At 38.1% G+C, this 17,436-nt stretch overlaps 1 protein-coding gene across 1 annotated transcript; it reads left to right on the top strand.

Annotated features, from left to right (window-relative positions):
- Positions 1 to 3,531: 3,531 nt before the first annotated feature.
- Positions 3,532 to 15,776, top strand: LOC112567618. Its single transcript, XM_025244311.1, has 16 exons — positions 3,532 to 4,266; positions 5,966 to 6,113; positions 6,515 to 6,687; positions 6,903 to 7,056; positions 7,461 to 7,633; positions 7,866 to 8,153; positions 8,727 to 9,032; positions 9,439 to 9,750; positions 10,543 to 10,690; positions 11,105 to 11,277; positions 11,801 to 11,954; positions 13,030 to 13,199; positions 13,543 to 13,830; positions 14,152 to 14,457; positions 14,862 to 15,173; positions 15,520 to 15,776. Exons 1-16 carry the CDS (start codon positions 4,212 to 4,214, stop codon positions 15,774 to 15,776), a joined length of 3,417 nt encoding a protein of 1,138 aa, XP_025100096.1. The 5' UTR covers positions 3,532 to 4,211.
- The last annotated feature ends 1,660 nt before the right edge of the window (positions 15,777 to 17,436 follow it).

The raw sequence follows: 17,436 nt of genomic DNA on the forward strand, positions 1-17,436 counted from the left end.
CATGGTTTTAATTTATCGTATGCATTCTAATTGTTGATTCATTCTCATTTGTGAAAAAAAATGCCAAGACTTATTTACAGATGCTACATGATAATACATCGTTCTGGCTATATGTGGCATAAAACCATGCGAGAAGAAAAAAAGAATAACCAGCTCTGTATGACAGAAATGACATTTCACTGACAAATGCATTTACGATCAGTAAACTCACTCTGCAATTCAGGTTCAATTTATCGCTGCTCCTACATTCAAAGAAATGAATACACGTTTGACACCAAGGGTGACGATGCGTTCTAATCGAAGTATTCTTTTCTGATTTAAGGTAAGAAGTGTCTGACCAGACATGGAGATCCAAATACAAGGCAGGATTTGGAAAGAGAAGTTTCTCTGGAGGACATACAATTTAGAGGCGCAACAAATGATTATCATCTAGAGACATGTAGAAGTGATGTAATGAGCATGCCACAAACAGAAGACATCATGACAGGCAAGTAGACACAATTAACAGAATGAGAGACGAGTAGACAGAATATTCAGTCTCTGAAGACTACCATGGACTTCTTTCTATCAATCTGATAAAGAAGGAACTAAAATTAAATCAAACAGTAGTATATATATATATACACAATAATAATTCCTGAAATCCATAGAAACAGAAGTATGTTTATACGGATCTCTAATATATTGGTATTTTTAGCTGCTAAATAAATAAAGTGTTATTTATGCACTTGGTTAATATTGATGTTATCTTTACTTGTAGTAATAGAGGTTGCATTACTCTGTTCATGCTACTCTGTTGTAGATAAGTTCTGACATTATTGTTTGTCCTTATTCCAGAGGATCTGTATGTCAACACTGCCCAGCTTGCTCAGGAAGAAGACGACTCGGATCACGACTACAACAATGTCGACGAATTTAATACCTTCAAAAAAAGTTATTAATAAAGAAATAATATTCTTCAGAACACTGCACTTGCTACACTTTTAAAAAAAGTATGAATATATTGTACAATAGAAAAAATACAAAGATTTACTTTCTTAATCGTTATGCTTCGTACTGGTTTGTTTTCGTTATCAATTAACAAGAAAAAAGCAGCATTAAATATTCATAGATAGGTAAATTATATTTCAAAGAAAGTAGGTTAAACGTATACGACACGTCAGTGATTTACTTGGCAATTCGTAGCTACATTCATACATAAAGAAATGCGTTTTTCTCGTAATAATCCAAGTCTTGACAATAACAGCAACTCTGCAAGTTAAGTCGATCCGACAGAGAACCAGTAACTCTTCTTTCTGCACACAATCTTCCATTTAGAATGTTAATTTATTTCCTTCCAAGGGTTAAGTTATTGAAAGCAAGAAACCTGTGTTTACTCAGAAAAAGGGACGAAATTTATCATTACTCATTTACAGTTTTTACTTCCCCTTCTAGTGTAACAAATCTAGGTCCATCTTACGATTTACAGTGTCACTGTCAGAAGACATACTTCATGTTGATCGTGGAGAGAATAAAAAAGGCTGAAGAATTAATTCACAAGTCATCTAAATTCTTCTGTGCTTCTTTCAAATTATAGAAATTTGCACTTGTCTCTACTAATTTATAATTAGGTCACAACACACATTCACACTGCATGTGTTGAATACGCTGCAATGCTTTACACAAAATAATAAACACGACTTGGATAATACAGTCAGTGTAGTCGGTCGGCATGAATGCAACAATATGTTAGCGTCGCTACATGACAATGATACCAACTTGCTAATTAACATCCTTATTGGTGACTGATTGGGAGATAGGTTAGCTAAGCAGTGGATTCCACAGGAAACACCGGCATTCAGAGAGGAGGTTTGAAAGCACACAGGCGTACATACTAGCGGTATTAACCATGAGACAGAGTGTGTGTGTGTGCGCGCGGATGTGTGAGTAGTGGTGAGTATTGTTTAGCCAGCAAGTACGAGCACTGACTCTAGCCGTTAACGTTTAATAACGGTTTAATAAACGGTAATATTCTATATAAAGATATTCCGAAGGGAGAGGAACATGACGAGAGGAGTCACTGTTCGTGTTACTCTCCATTCCTTACCTTGCAAAGGAAGCTGCGGAGGCGTAGTCATCTAGCTAATCATCAAGCTAGCAATACAGCTAAGCATTGGCCGAGCTGTAGAGATGTCTATCCAGAGGTTTTATACAGTTGGGGGGGGGGGGGCTACACTTGTTTGTTGACAGGCGGGGATTATCGCCCTTACCCGAGTTTGAGCCAGAATGAGTGGAATGGAAGAATGTGAGAAAACGCATACATGTGTGAGTGAAATGTTCACCAAATCGGTAGGGTTTGAGAAAAGTATTGAATCGAGCATTCCCGCACGAGTTGTCAACTAAGACAAGCGAATGTAAATTGAGAAAAAGAGAGTGCGGAATCAGTATAATTCCTTGCCTAGACAAGGTATGAAAAGTGATGTTTTAATATCTTTGTATAACTCCATGTGATGTAATAATATGTGGTTTTTGAGATATTAATTAGCCCCATACGAATATTTAAAAGAATATAAGCGTTTCAGGAACTACCGGCGAGGAGGAAGTGCCGGAAAGACGAATTATCGATAAAGAGAGATTCCGAAAGCAGCCGCCAAGACGGGTGAGACCGGTACCTGTGTGAGTAGCGATAAGGGAATTGGTGTTGGAGTTCCTTGCCAAGGAAAGGAACTAATGTGGAAGGACGAGTAAGGAGGAACCGCTGAAACGGATATCTAACGACCGGAGGGCCTGGTAGCCTGGTATCGTCTACCAGCATGTGTGGTTTTTTTTTCATGGGGATACGTCCAGTGTTGTGTGAGGGTAGTTGTTCGCAGGAGGAACATTCCTAACGCTGAGGATCGAGAGAGAGTATCCTACATCAAGTGGCAGAAGACAGGACTAGAAAGAGAAAGCTACACGAGGAGAATTAAGTGCGGACTTTACCCAAGGAAAAATAGTGTATTCGCCAGTGAACCTCTGCCATCTTCTCATGACAGTAAGTTGAGCTATTTTGTTGACAGAAGGAAAGAATTGGGTCTACTTAAAAAGAACTTTGGAGAGATTGAAAGTTACTCTTTGTGTTTGTGAAAGACTCTGTGACATTTTTCCAACAATGAGTGGAATTATTTCTTTTTTATTTTGTTTTGTTTTGGATGAACAGTTGGCACATTAAGTGAATATTCCGGTTTCATAGTCTTGTGTACGTATAGTGAGTTGAATATTCGAGTTATTAAATTTAGACAGGGCCTGTGTAGAGGCAGAGTTAGTTTTGTATTTGTCGAAATAATGCGCGAATGTCACCACTGGATGAGTGATAGAGTGTAGAGGCGAACAAGTTCAGTTGCGTGTGACAATGTTGCCATAAAGAGTTCACATATTTACTGAACATGGACTGGCGGGCTAAAAATTAAATGACTGGAAAAGTATACCGGTTGTCATTTACATATTTGTATAGCAATTAATGGTAAGGCAAGAATGTGTGTGTTTATATATAAATACTTGCAAACACACATACGTTAAAAAGAGATGGAGCGGGACATGGGAAGATAGCAAGCCAGCCAGACATAAAGAGATAACGGATATGAAAAAGCCCAGTTTCCTCTGAAACACTCAACACGCACTAAGGCTGTGAGTACATTTGGAAACAGTCGCTTCTGATTGGACCATTTGAAGTCCTTGCCGGGTTTCTCTCTCTCTGAGCTCTCGTGAACTTAAGTGTACGATTCATGTCCTGCTGTCTTCCGAGAAGCAGGGAATGTTTACGAGTGTTTAGTTACTGTCTAGAAGTGTTTATGGCTCGTGCATGAGTTCTTCCAATTCACTAGAAACGCCTACTTTTGTTAGGTAACTGCTGGAACGAATATCTAGGTTTGAACTTATCCACGGGTTATTCATTTCCTGCTTCAAGTTAGCGAATCAACGTGTCAATCTTTCAGGATATTATATCCCAGAATATAAGAATAATACAAAGAAGAAAGAATTGAAGCTGTGTCATGCAGTGTTTATGGGACTGATATTTTATGATTTGAAAGAATACTGGGTCTGTTACACCGCTAAACTCAGCTAACTGTGGCCTGCGACTTTGTTTTGACGGACAGCAGTTCAACAGTCGGCATCTGCCACTGCAGACTTTGTGTTTGTTGTCCTGCCAGCCAGTCTGACGTTCCTGTCAGTCTATCGCATCAGATATCATCATGTACAGGCTCATCGCATCTTGTCTCATATGTTATCTCACGGTTCCGCGGTCCGGTAAGTAAAACATGTTCCTCCATGGGGTTCATTTTAGTGTGTGTGTGTGTGTGTGTGTGTGTGTGTGTGTGTGTGTGTGTGTGTGTGTGTGTGTGTGTGTGTGTGTGTGTGTGTGTTGTGTGTGTGTTTTGTTTTCATATTCGATTTGTTATAGCAGTTTGGGTGTCATTCGCGATTAGAATTTAACTCAATATCAACTTAATTCTCATGTCAGCTAAATTGTTTACTTTGAACTTCATAGGATCAGTACCATTCGTCAGTATTTCAACACCGATGCAGCTAAAACACTAATCTGTGCCTTTGTGCTGTCAAGGATGAAGTATTGTAAGTCTCTGGATTGCTCAAGTATCTTCTTGATTGACTTCAAAGGATCCAGAATAATGCTGCAAACTATCTAGCTGTAAACATATTTCACCTATCATACGCTCTCATCACTCGCTCCTAGTCGTGAACCTTTGACCTACAAACTTTTCAATTTGACTTACTTTGTTGTTTATAACACTGACCCTTAGTAACTCTGAACTCACTCCCATGTACACGCCCGCACGACTTCTGACACCAAACTTCTGTGAGTCCCACCAAGACAAACACGGATGGACAGCGGTCTCTGTCCTACCAAGTACCATGAACTTGGAACCGATTACCCCTCAGCCTTTGACACTCTGAATCTTGTATCTCCTTTAAGAATAATCTTAACCAACTTTCAGAACAACAACTTTACTTCACTGTGGTGACCCTGTCCTGACCCTAAGCGTGTATAAGGCGTGTCTGTAATTTAGTTACTTTGTGTGAGTGTATGTTGTAGAAGTGAGAATGTCTGTTATATGCCAGTATGGGTGTATAGTTCTGAATGATTTAGTCTTTGTACGATTTATGTAAAGCACTCTAGTAGATATTTGTAATATTGATACAGGAAGGACATGTACAATAAATAAACTCTTAATCAGACATGCATAAATAGATACACACAAAAATACATATGCATAAATACATACAAACTCACAAACCTAGACAGATGAACCTTGGTGTTTGGAATATTCGATATGTATGTAATCAGTCTCAAAGGTCAGTGTTGCTGGAAGTGTAGACTTGTACAGTTGTGGTCAACCACGTCTCGTCGTGTATGTATCTGTGCTACTCAAAACTTTCCATTGCTTTGAGAAGTGTATTTCGCACTACGTCCAAATAATAACACGAGTACTAAAACCGGAAGTGACGAGATTAGTATCAAGAGCTTAGTGTGAACTCGCTGTTTCCGCATGCTCACGCACACTCACGCGCTTATACAACACAAATACGAAGCACGCTCACATATCCTTACAGACATAAACACTCATCTACACAAACACTCATAGATACACGCACGCACGCACACATGCACACACGCCATACATCTTAAGAGAAAGCTGTTGAAAACGAAAATAGGTCAGCGTATAACATGATGATCAACAAAATCTCACTAAATAAACTAGGAAATAGTTTCAGTCTGTCATACTGATGTGAACAGCCCTACAGCAGCCAATCAATTTTGTGCGCAGTAAGTGTTAATGATATTAGTACAATTTATAAACAAATTAAAATACCTTTAGACTGTGAGCATACGCAGATAGACAAAGGGATGGAATTTCCAAATATTTACATACACAAGACAATGCATTTAATTCAGACAGTTAAAGCTCGACTAATTTAAATTTATCAGGGGGTCAGTTGACGGCGCGTTTGGCTAACGGGACATCGTCGGCAGGACGCCTGGAGGTGTTGTACAACGGGCAATGGGGCACAGTGTGTGACGATGAATTTGGTAAAAGCGATGGTCAGGTGGCATGTAGGATGCTGGGATTTGACAGGTTCGTAATTTGTTCTTCAATGTCTTTGCATTACTCCCATCACATTTTTTTCTACATAATTCATCAACAAATGTCTTGTTTTCTGTAGTTTCTTAGCTAGCAAACCCCATAACATTTGGATAATGATCTTGAAGAAAAAACTTACTCTTTGGTTGGTTCTTGTTGTTTTTGTTAGTTTAACTGTTTTTGGGGGTTTGTTAAAAAACCATTGTCACTGCTAAATGGAAACCTGTTAACTTTAAATTGACGAGATAGTAATGAGTCTTTGCTCATCATTTGCATCCTTCGTTGTCTACTGTTGTAGTTTTATTTCGTATTTTGTCCAGTTAGGTCGTTTGAATGTGTGCTTTCTAGTCTCTACATGTGTGACAAATCTGATAAGTGCTACATTTTGTTTTCAGTCCAGGAGCATTAGTTGTGGGCTCCTCTGTATTTGGAGCAGGTTCAGGAAACATTTTGCTCGACAACCTGGCGTGTGGGGGTACAGAAATTAGTCTGGCACATTGTAGGCACGGAGGGTACTATTTGCACGACTGTGGGCACACAGAAGATGTTGGTGTCATCTGCAATGTTTGTAAGAACTTTTTTTAAATTTAATTAAGAGCATCTTACGCCCACTTTTGTTATCTTACAAGATAATTGTGTATACTACTAGACACAGCGGTAATGAGCGAACTTGCGATAACGATTTACGTAAAAAAAAAACAGTACAAAAAGCCAGTCCAAGAAACCAGACCTGCAGATGACACCTGGTTATGATATTTAAAGCTTTTACTTTGATTTCAACAGTATCTAGTCAACTTCGTCTAACGGGTACTCGGCGAACAAGAGAGGATATGGGTCGTGTGGAAATATTACTTGGGGCTGCATGGACTACTCTTTGTGTCAGTAGCTACAGCAGTAGCCTTGCAAAGGTCATCTGCAGACAGACGAACTTTCCCTCGTAAGTTACTTTTATTTAAGAGAGTAATTGAAGGAACGATCAAGTAATGAAAGTTGTGTGTATGTGTGAATGTACGTCTGCATCTGTGTGAGGTGAGTGTATGTTAGGGGGGGGGGGAGAGATTAACGAGTGAACAAGAAAAGTGTGACGACAAAAGTGTGGTTACAGAAAATAGCAAAAATAGAGGGACAATAAGCGAAGAAAAAAAAGACAAAAAGTCAAAAAAAACAAAAGATTGTTTGGTAGGTTTTATAACTCATCTACCAGTCATAAGATCAATTTCACCGAAGCTAAATGTTGTTATGAATAGTTAAAAAAGTGTCCTGCACACGAAAGTATTGTTCCAGGATCAGTATTTATACAGATCATTCTTTCAGTGGCCCTCACTATCTCTGTTATTTTAGACAAGCATCAGCTTCTGTGGAGCCATCATCCTTTGGACCGAGGAAAGGACATTTCTTTGTCGCTGGTATTGTGTGCACGGGCATGGAGTCCAACATACTGGGCTGTTTCCAGACAGTTACTGGCTTCAGTGATACCTGCTCTTCATCTGAGCTTGGAGTAATCTGCAGTGATGGTAATTTTATGTAAAATACATCTCTTATTAATTTCGTCTATGTCTAGGAATATGGCTTGCATGAGCATCGCAGCGTCAAAACCGAAGATAATAATATATGTCTCTAGGTATTGCTATGCATAATGAATAAGTACTGCTATGTGATGGTTAATTATTTAAGTAAGTCTTCGGTAAAAAAAGAAACAATACCCTATGAGTAACACAACACACTGTGCTATGTCTTTTATTTCAGCAAGCTCCTCTCTTTTCATCATTGTGGAGACAAAGTCTACCAGCACTGCCTACCCACTGATGGAGGGAACCAAAGTTACACTGAAATGCGTCTCCTCACAGCGAGGTCTGTCACATCTTAACTTCTCTTGGCCAGAGACTGCAGGTGGCCGTCCTTCTGGTGAATACCTCATCTTTGACAAGCTGACCAGATCACACAATGGAGGCAGAGTGAGGTGTATGGCCAGCTATGGACAGCCTCCGACAAGGCAAATTGTGACCAGTGACACATTGACAATGGATGTTTATTGTAAGATTGCAAAGACATTCTTTACCTGAATGTCTTTTTTACCATGAAAGAACACCTATTACCTAACAGTCATCATAGAATGCATAAATGTTAGTTTACAAAAAAATATTAAAATACAGGACAGAAATGAAAGATGTCCTTGATAATACTAACCCATTGATAAGAGATACGTAGTTAGTTATTAGATTTGTGTTTCGTTGAAAAAATCTTAGTTTACTAAGGATTTCTACTAATTTTGTAAAGAATTTCTTTTAGACTATTACAACCATTATCTTTTTTTTCTTCATTTCTACAAAATGTGATGAAAATTATTTAAAAAACTTTATGTTGGGTTACTTATGTTCTTAATAGGAATAAGCACTCATGGTGATGAAAATTACTATCATAATTTATTGTGTGTTAATTGAGTGTTAATAATAATCTTAAGAGAAATGTGCACCTAAAACGAGCGGTAAAAGAAAGAAGCTGACGGTATTGGTATCAAAAGAGAGTATATGAAAAAAATTATATTATTACTTATAATTAACGTGCGACCACCGTGTTTCGCGTTTAAATGTTTTGACATCTTTGCAGATCGGCCTGTGGTTAGAATAAAATGGGAAGGAAACACGTGTGAACCTCTGGAGTCCAGTCCAAGTCGCTGTGTTGTCAGTCAATACCAGCAAGTCATTCTTTACTGTGAGGCTGACAGCAACCCTCCTCCTGCTTCTGTAAGATGGTCTGGACCGGTTAACAATGTCACCGGACAGTTACAAATATCCTCTGCACACAAGACCAATCACAATGGTCGATACTTCTGTATTGTGTCTTCTGAGTCAGTGTCCAGTGATGGCCGTCTGCCACTAAATTCAACATACAGCTTTGAAGTCATTGTAAAATGTGATTATCATTTTTATAATATTTATACACAAAACACGTACTTGTCTTCCATATTATTGATTTATTTTGCTAACAATGGTAAATCTTCCTGCATTAGAACAAAAATATTTATGATTTTGTAAGAACAGTACAATATTTTACTCTCTTTTCTACAGATAAAATTAAAATTCTGATGCTATTAAAATTAAAAATATAACCTTCTTTTTATGTTTTTTTCAATGTGGAATCCAGCACAAAATTACGAGCAAAACTGTAATACCAACACACTATGAAATTGTATTTCTTTGTTTCCTTAGAGTTACTATTATTAGTACCAGAAATGGGTTGTTTTCCTCAGATGAAACTTAAGTTGTTAAATAATACGTTAAAAAAGAGTTGTTTTTAAATATTATTTTCCTGGTTTTAGACTCATCTCAAGTGCTGAGCTTTCAAGTCAACGAAGAGGTGCAATGGGTTGTGACTGTTCCTGAACACTCCGGAGTGTTCATGCGGTGTGAAGCTGAGGGGAGACCATCACCTCACATGACGATTGTCCGTGACACGGGAGACAAGCGAGAGGTCGCCAGCAGACCCCGAGGTGCACTGCAGCTCACTGACCAAAGAGTAGTGTTAACATATAACTTGACTGCCGCACCTTACGAGGCTTCAGGTAACTACAGGTGTGTGGTGGACAACGGAGTTGGAAAAGATATTCAGAGCATCAGGAATTACGTTGTTTGTAAGTATATCTGCAAGCGCGTGCTATCCACTGCATGGAAGAGTCTGAATGGGACATATTAGCTAAGGTATATTAGGAGACATATTATATAGTATATTAAGACATATTAGGAGGGGGAAATCGTTCCTATTTTTTAAAAGCTGAGCGCCATCTTTGATACGAGACTTTTCTGGAATCCCACAATTCAAGCTGTTGTAAAATAGGCTCAACAGCGGCTCTTCCGTCTCCGGAATTTCATTCTTTCTTGTTTTCCATCGGTTTCTTCAGCTCTTTTGCAGATCGCACATAGAGACCTTCTTCTTGATTTCTTTCTACAACATTCTATCGGTTATGGAGAGAAGCAGCTTATATCCGGTTGTATCCTACTGCTCCAAAGTCATCGAAAAAGCCCAGGGTACTCTTCAGACCCTGTATAACAAGCAAATAATTCTTAAAGTGGCTAAAATCCTTCGTGATATCAGGCATGTCCTGTCAGGGTAGTTTCTTCATCTTTAATTTCTCCAATGATTCTGTTTACTTGTATCCTTCGTTGTTTCAGCAGTGCGACTTCTGAATGTTGCTTCGTGAAAAGGGATGCAGGTGTCTCAATTATGAATGAATGACACTGTTTGACAAATAAAAATCTGCTGTGGTGACACGTGAAATCCTTTCCAGCTGCCCCGAACTGCGTTCTGGGATAAAGGTTTTTTTTTTTATCAAATATTGTAAATGTTTACATTGTGAGTATATTCAGAACGACGTATTAATGAAGGTTTAGTAAACAATTGCCGAATATATTGTTGTAACAATCAGCAAGTCAGCTGACAGCTCGTTTGGCGAACGGGACGTGGTGGTCGGGGCGCCTGGAGGTGTTGTACGACGGGCGATGGAATACAGTGTGTGACGATGACTTTGATAAAAACGACGCTCGGGTGGCCTGTAGGATGCTGGGATTTGACAGGTTCGTAATTTGTTGTTCAATACCTTTGCACTAACCCCACCAAAAATTTATTGCTACGTTAAATACTCTCTAGATTCATGAGATTGTGAATGAAACTGCTCGTTCGGATATTGAAACCAAAGTAAACAAAATAAAACTTTATCAACGATCTGGACACATAATTTGTTTTCGTTTACGTTTTTGTTTATTAAGAAACAAGTTGACAATGCTGAATGATAACTTCAATTGCAAAAGCGGTGTGGATTTTAACATTGTATTGAATTTACACGACATGAACACGTTTTTACTGCTCAGTCACATCTTAATTTTCTCACTTTTGCAGTGTTTTTTTACATTTATCCAGTTAAGTCGTTTCTATGTGTACTTTGCCTTTTGCACTTTCGGAATACATTTGACCACTAATTTTTTTTCTAGTCCCGAAGCACTATTTGTTGGCTCTAAGATGTACGGGGCAGGTTCAGGAAACATTTTGCTGGACGACTTGGCGTGTACGGGTACAGAAACCAGCTTGGCAAAATGTACCCACAAAGGGTACAATAACCACAACTGTAACCATGGAAAAGATGTCGGTGTCGTCTGCACCATCCGTGAGGACTGCTTTAATTTTATTCACAACATGCCACGCAGAATGTACAGTTATTTATCTAGTATCACTGCTTTCACATAGTCTTTAAGAACTAGCTTATGTATTATGCTAGACAGTACGATCCTACGCCGCCTCGTATTAAGAAATTTAAGTCCAAACCCAGAAAGGATTAGGAGATGATTGAGAGAAAACACAGCTACATTTGTTGTTCATAAGTGAATGAGATTTTCTTTTCTAACGAGGGACATATAATCTAAGGTAAATTTTATAACTTGTCTCACACACTTTTTAATTCATTTCTCGTAATGAAGTCTATTTACATTGACCTATTACTTCTTACTTTTAGAAACTATATTGTTTTACAACATGGATGACATCAGTGATATTAACCTTAAATATTCTTGCTAAATCAATCACACTCATTATCTTCAAGACAAGTTTATTGTGTTTTTACCCAGTACGAGAAACAAGCTCATAATGGTACCCAACTATGGATTGTAAGGTTTTTAAATTTATTTCCCCAGTTTCTAGTCAACTTCGTCTAGCGGGTACCCGGCGCACAAGAGAGGATATGGGTCGTGTGGAAATATTATTTGGGGCTGCATGGACTACTCCTTGTGTCAGTACCTTCAGCAGTAGCCTTGCAAAAGTCCTTTGCAGACAGATGAACTTTCCCTCGTAAGTGAGATTTATGTGAGTGAGTACATGAGCAAACCATCGAGTAAGGAATGTTGTGTTTGTGTTTGTGTGTGTGTGAACGCGCGCGCGTGTATGTGTGAATTAATCCTTGAAAAGAAAGATGGGATATAATCAGTGTTTAAGAAAAAAGATAAAAAATGAAAGTTAAAAACAAAGAAAAAACAAATTAAAAAAGTAAAGACAACAGTGAAAAGTAATTGGTATAAAATTCAGTAAATAAACATCATCATCACTTACTTAATCAACCACCTATCTTGTGCATCCATTAGAATGACTCTCTCTAGCCAGCCTGTCCACTCCTTTTCGTTGTCCAGACATATTTTCCTGGCTCGCTTGGTTTCTTCCACCTTTGTTCTCCCGTAGGAAAGTGTCCTCGGTAAGATGTCATGTTCAGTAAAAGGGTCGGCCTCGACTTGTTTTTGTTCTTTTGATGATGGCGACCAGAGGTTTCTGGGAACAAACTAGGAAAACACCTGCGTTAACTATTACTCCGTTTGTTTTGTGTTGCTTACATGACATTTCAAGACACTCTTTGGAAGCATTTGCATCCTTTTCCCCATCTCGGTTAATTAGAACCCCTTTTAACATCCATACAGCTGTAGGAACATAATCGCTTGAGATAGGTGACACGGTATATTCAGGTGTTATTCCATAATTTACTCAGACTGGTCATTGGTGCTGTTTGGATCCTAAGACAAACATCCTCCTCGCAGCCACAGTCCTTCCAGAACATAGCACTTAGATAACTGAAGCTTTAAACTTTCTCCACGCTGTGCGTCTTTCCATGCTTGATGGTGTTCACAAATACTATACTCTTCTCCATGCTGACTTCCACTCATTGTGCACCCAAGATAGTGGCGAGATTGTGAGGTCATAACTAAATGTTGCTGCTTTGATCATTTCAGTGTAACCGAAGAAAAGTAGGTAATGAATATGAAATGCTTAATCTTAAATATGTGAGGAGCAGAGTCTCGCAAATAAAATTATTGTACCACTATCATTATTCATACAAATCAAGAATTTTAGTGGCATTTGTCCTCTCATTTATATTTAGAAAAGCAGCAACTGCTGTGGAGCCATCATCCTTTGGACCGAGGACAGGTTTCCTTGTCGCTGGTATTGTGTGCACGGGCATGGAGTCCAACATACTGGGCTGTTTCCAGACAGTTACGGGCTTCAATGATACCTGCTCTTCACCTGAGCTTGGAGTAATCTGCAGTGATTGTAAATTTTGTTTATAATTACTTCTCTAATAATAGCATAACGTAAATATAAAAGAAAGAAAAAAATAAAATTAAAAAAAATAGCAGAGAAAAGCATTTTGCTTTCTTTTTACGGGATCACTCTCTCTCGTGATTATCGTTGATTTTTATATCTGTGAACATGAGTATCTGAGAGTGTCATAGCCATATAATTATTAAAGGAGACAACACTATATGCCTCAATGTATTGTTATGCATATTGAAGAAGTACTGCTGTCTATTTGTGAATGAATATAAAGCATGTCTTCGGCGAAAGTAAAAATCCTACTCCATGGGTATCACATCACACTGCTTGTCTTTCTCAGCAAGCTCCTCTCTTTTCATCGTTGTGGAGACAAGCTCTACCAGCCCTGCCTACCCACTGATGGAGGCAACCAATGTTACACTGAAATGCGTCTCCTCACAGCGAGGTCTGTCACATCTTAACTTCTCTTGGCCAGAGACTGCAGGTGGCCGTCCTTCTGGTGAATACCTCATCTTTGACAACCTGACCAGATCACACAATGGAGGCAGAGTGAGGTGTATGGCCAGCTATGGACAGCCTCCGAGAACTCAAATTGCTACGAGTGACACATTGACAATGGATGTTTATTGTAAGATTGCAAAGACATACTTTACTTGGATGCTTTTATTTCCACCCAGGAACCTTAATACCTAACTGTCATCATAGAATGCATAAATGTTAGTTTGCAAAAAATCATGAAAAAAATTATGATACAGGATAGAAATGACAGAAATTATGAATCATAATTTATGGTGCGTTAAAGATATTCTTGATATGAATGTGCAACTACAGCGAGCGGAAGAAGAAGAAACTGACGGTACTCGTCTCAGAAGAGAGTATATAAAACAAAACAATACAATATCATTACTTATAATCAAAGTTGTATGTGTTTTGTTGTTTTGAAATTCAGATCGGCCTGTGATTAGAATAAAATGGGAAGGGAACGCGTGTGAACCTCTGGAGTCCAGTCCAAGTCGCTGTGTTGTCAGTCAATACCAGCAAGTCATTCTTTACTGTGAGGCTGACAGCAACCCTCCTCCTGCTTCCACAAGATGGTCTGGACTGGTTAACAGTGTCACCGGACAGTTACAAATATCCTCTGCACATAAGACCAATCACAATGGTCGATACTTCTGTATTGTGTCTTCTGAGTCTGTGTCCAGTGATGGCCGTCTGCCTCTAAATGCAACATACAGCTTTGAAGTCATTGTAAAATGTGATTATCATATTTTGTAATCATTATATACGTAACACGTATTGTCTTCTTTTTTATTAATTTATGATTCTAATAGTGAAATAGAATTTTTTCTTTTAAAAGACATATTGGTCACTGCGTAATAAGACTAGAACATTTTCATACCTTCTTTACATATGGAGGGGAAAATCTTTTAGAGCTAGAAATATAACCTTTTCACTATTGTTTATTTGTTCTCAATATAAAGTCCAGTACATAAACATGGATAAATCTTTCAAACGAACACATTATTAGCATATATTTTTTATTACCTAAACTTGACTTTTTTTTTAGTACCGACTAGTTTTCTTCTTTGATAAAAAAAAATATTGAATAATGTTTCGCTCTTTAAACGAGTTAATTTATTGTTGTTTTCCTGATTTTAGACCGAGCCCACGTATTAAACTTCCAAATAAACGCTGAAGCCAGAACGGTTGTGACCGTTGCTGAAAACTCTAGCGTGCGCATGCGCTGTGAAGCTGAGGGGAGGCCATCACCTCACATGACGATTGTCAGTGCTTCAAACGACAAGCGAGAAATCGCCAGCAGGCCTCGAGGTGCAGTTGAGCTTTATGATCAAAGTGTAGAGTTAACATATGACTTGACTGCAGCACCTTGCGAGGCGGCAGGTGACTACAGGTGTGAGGTGGACAACGGAGTTGGACAAGAAAGTCGTAACATTAGGCTTTACGTTGAGTGTAAGTATTACTGCAAGAACTGCTGGCTAAATGTAACATTACATTTTACAATATTATTATATAATGCTTCATTTTAAACAGTATCAGTCACTGGATAACTTGCGAACCAATTCGTTCTATGGATAATATAGTAAGAGTTGTCTGCCTGTGACAAAGTGATTTGTTTTTAGAATAGGTAAGATTTGAAGTGTAAATATTGGTTAAATTAAAGATTAAATTGTAGTCACATACATTAATCTGTTATTGTCATATATTTGTGTCTGTGTAAAGGTTGGATAGGTGTGGGTTTCTTGTTGTTTTGCTGTTCATGCTAAGAACTAATGATAGTTATCGGCCTTGTGTTTAGGTGCTCCTAGGATAAAGAATGGCGAAGAACAACCTGCAATTCTAACTTTTGATGTAAACCAAGGCCTTTTCAGTTTTCAACTGACAGCATACCCAACACCTAAAGTCAAGAAAATGCTCTACCTCGGGCAATACACTAACGACAGCACCGAAGGGACATCAGTCTCGGATAAAATTTATGTCAATTGTAAGGGGAACAGCTCTTTACCTGCCTCAGTCATCTGCAACATCACCACCATCAACATGACAAAACGCTGATGAAGAGGTTCTATAAAGTATTTTAGCAATGAATTTGGAGAAAGCTGCCTGTTATGTTTTTAGTCAGACGAGTAATGGTAAGCATTGGTTAACATTAAATGTTGTAAATGGTATTAGTTTGATAACTGTTGGCTTGCTGGCTTGATTTCTTAGCATTGTTTACTACAATCTTGGTAGCAGGCGTAGTATTTATACATCTTCAAGCTATTGTACGCTGCTCTATTACAATATTACACAAAATGGAAACTAATCAAAAGCGATTGTTTGCTACAAAAGTTGACTTTTATTAATTACAAAATAGTTAGCTGCTAACAGAGATACAAGAGCAGAGTCACCGTTCATTGACTTTAGAAATAAATTATTGAATTAGTATTTTTTGAAGGTAGCAGGTGTTATGATTAGAAGGAGAATTAGCGTTTAAATAAAACAAATATTCAGATATTATCCATGGTACTCATAGTATTTTTAGAAATATAGATAAACAGGTAAGGATATGTTCGATGTTGTGTTTGTTTGTTTGTATTAGAGGAAGGTGGCGTCAACATAAAAGTCATCATTGGTGCAGCTGTTGGGACTGCTGCTGTGCTCGTTGTTATTATTATTGTCACAGTCTGTATAGCCAGGCATTGCAGAGGTACAACCTTATTTATAATATGCCTTCTTATTGAAAATTGCTACTTGTCTCTAAATGGAAAGAATTAATAAAGGATCGTAGGTCCTAACACATTATTTTGTCTAGCTGTGTGATCAGACAATGGAAAGACACACAAGAATAAACAGGTTGCTACTAAAGAAATGACATTCCATCAGCAGCTGCATTTAAGATTAACTAACTTGCTTTGCATTTCGGTTTGGAAATCGCTGCTGGTCCTACAAATTTATTACAAGTCGGAAACAAATGGTGACATGAAGTGCTCTAATGAAAGCTTTCTTTTTGTTTCTAGTTAAGAAAAGTTTGAGCAGACATGCAGAGGCTAATACAAGGCAGGCTCTAGAAACAACAGTGCCTTTGGAGGACATGAAATCCAGTGGCGCAACAAATAATTATTATGGCCAAAATGCTAGAAGTGAAGTAATGAACATGCCTCAAGAGAAAGACATTATGACAGGTAAGTAGAGAAAATTAACATATTGGAAGGTGAGTAGACAAAATACTCAATGTCATTAGAGTACCATTCATGAGTTATCCAACAATCTGAAAGAGAAGAAAGCACCAGACACTGAACATTAACCAGTTCAAACAAAAAAAAAAAACAACAACCATATATACATAGTAATAAAGGTTGCATTATTCTGTTCAGAATAATTTGATGTTACTAAGTTCTGACATTATTGTGTGTCCATATTACAGAGGACCTGTATGTCAACACTGCTGAGCTTGCTCGGGAAGAATACGACTCGGATCACGAGTACAGCGACGTCGACGACATTGATAGCTTTTAAAAATCCATTTATTGAGAAAGAACGAATATACTGTTTATATATATATATAAATGAGCTTCCAAAGGACTTATGCTTAAAAAAATCTTTTGTCAGAGAAATTTAGAAAAGGCATACCTTATAATCGATACCCAACTTTGATCTCCTCTCAGCTCAAAGATACCGAAAGTACTTGCCATTGAAAAAAAACTGCTAGGATGATATTTAAACGGCTTAGACC

This window comes from Pomacea canaliculata, linkage group LG7, assembly GCF_003073045.1.
Source record: "Pomacea canaliculata isolate SZHN2017 linkage group LG7, ASM307304v1, whole genome shotgun sequence".
Lineage (NCBI taxonomy): Eukaryota > Metazoa > Mollusca > Gastropoda > Architaenioglossa > Ampullariidae > Pomacea > Pomacea canaliculata.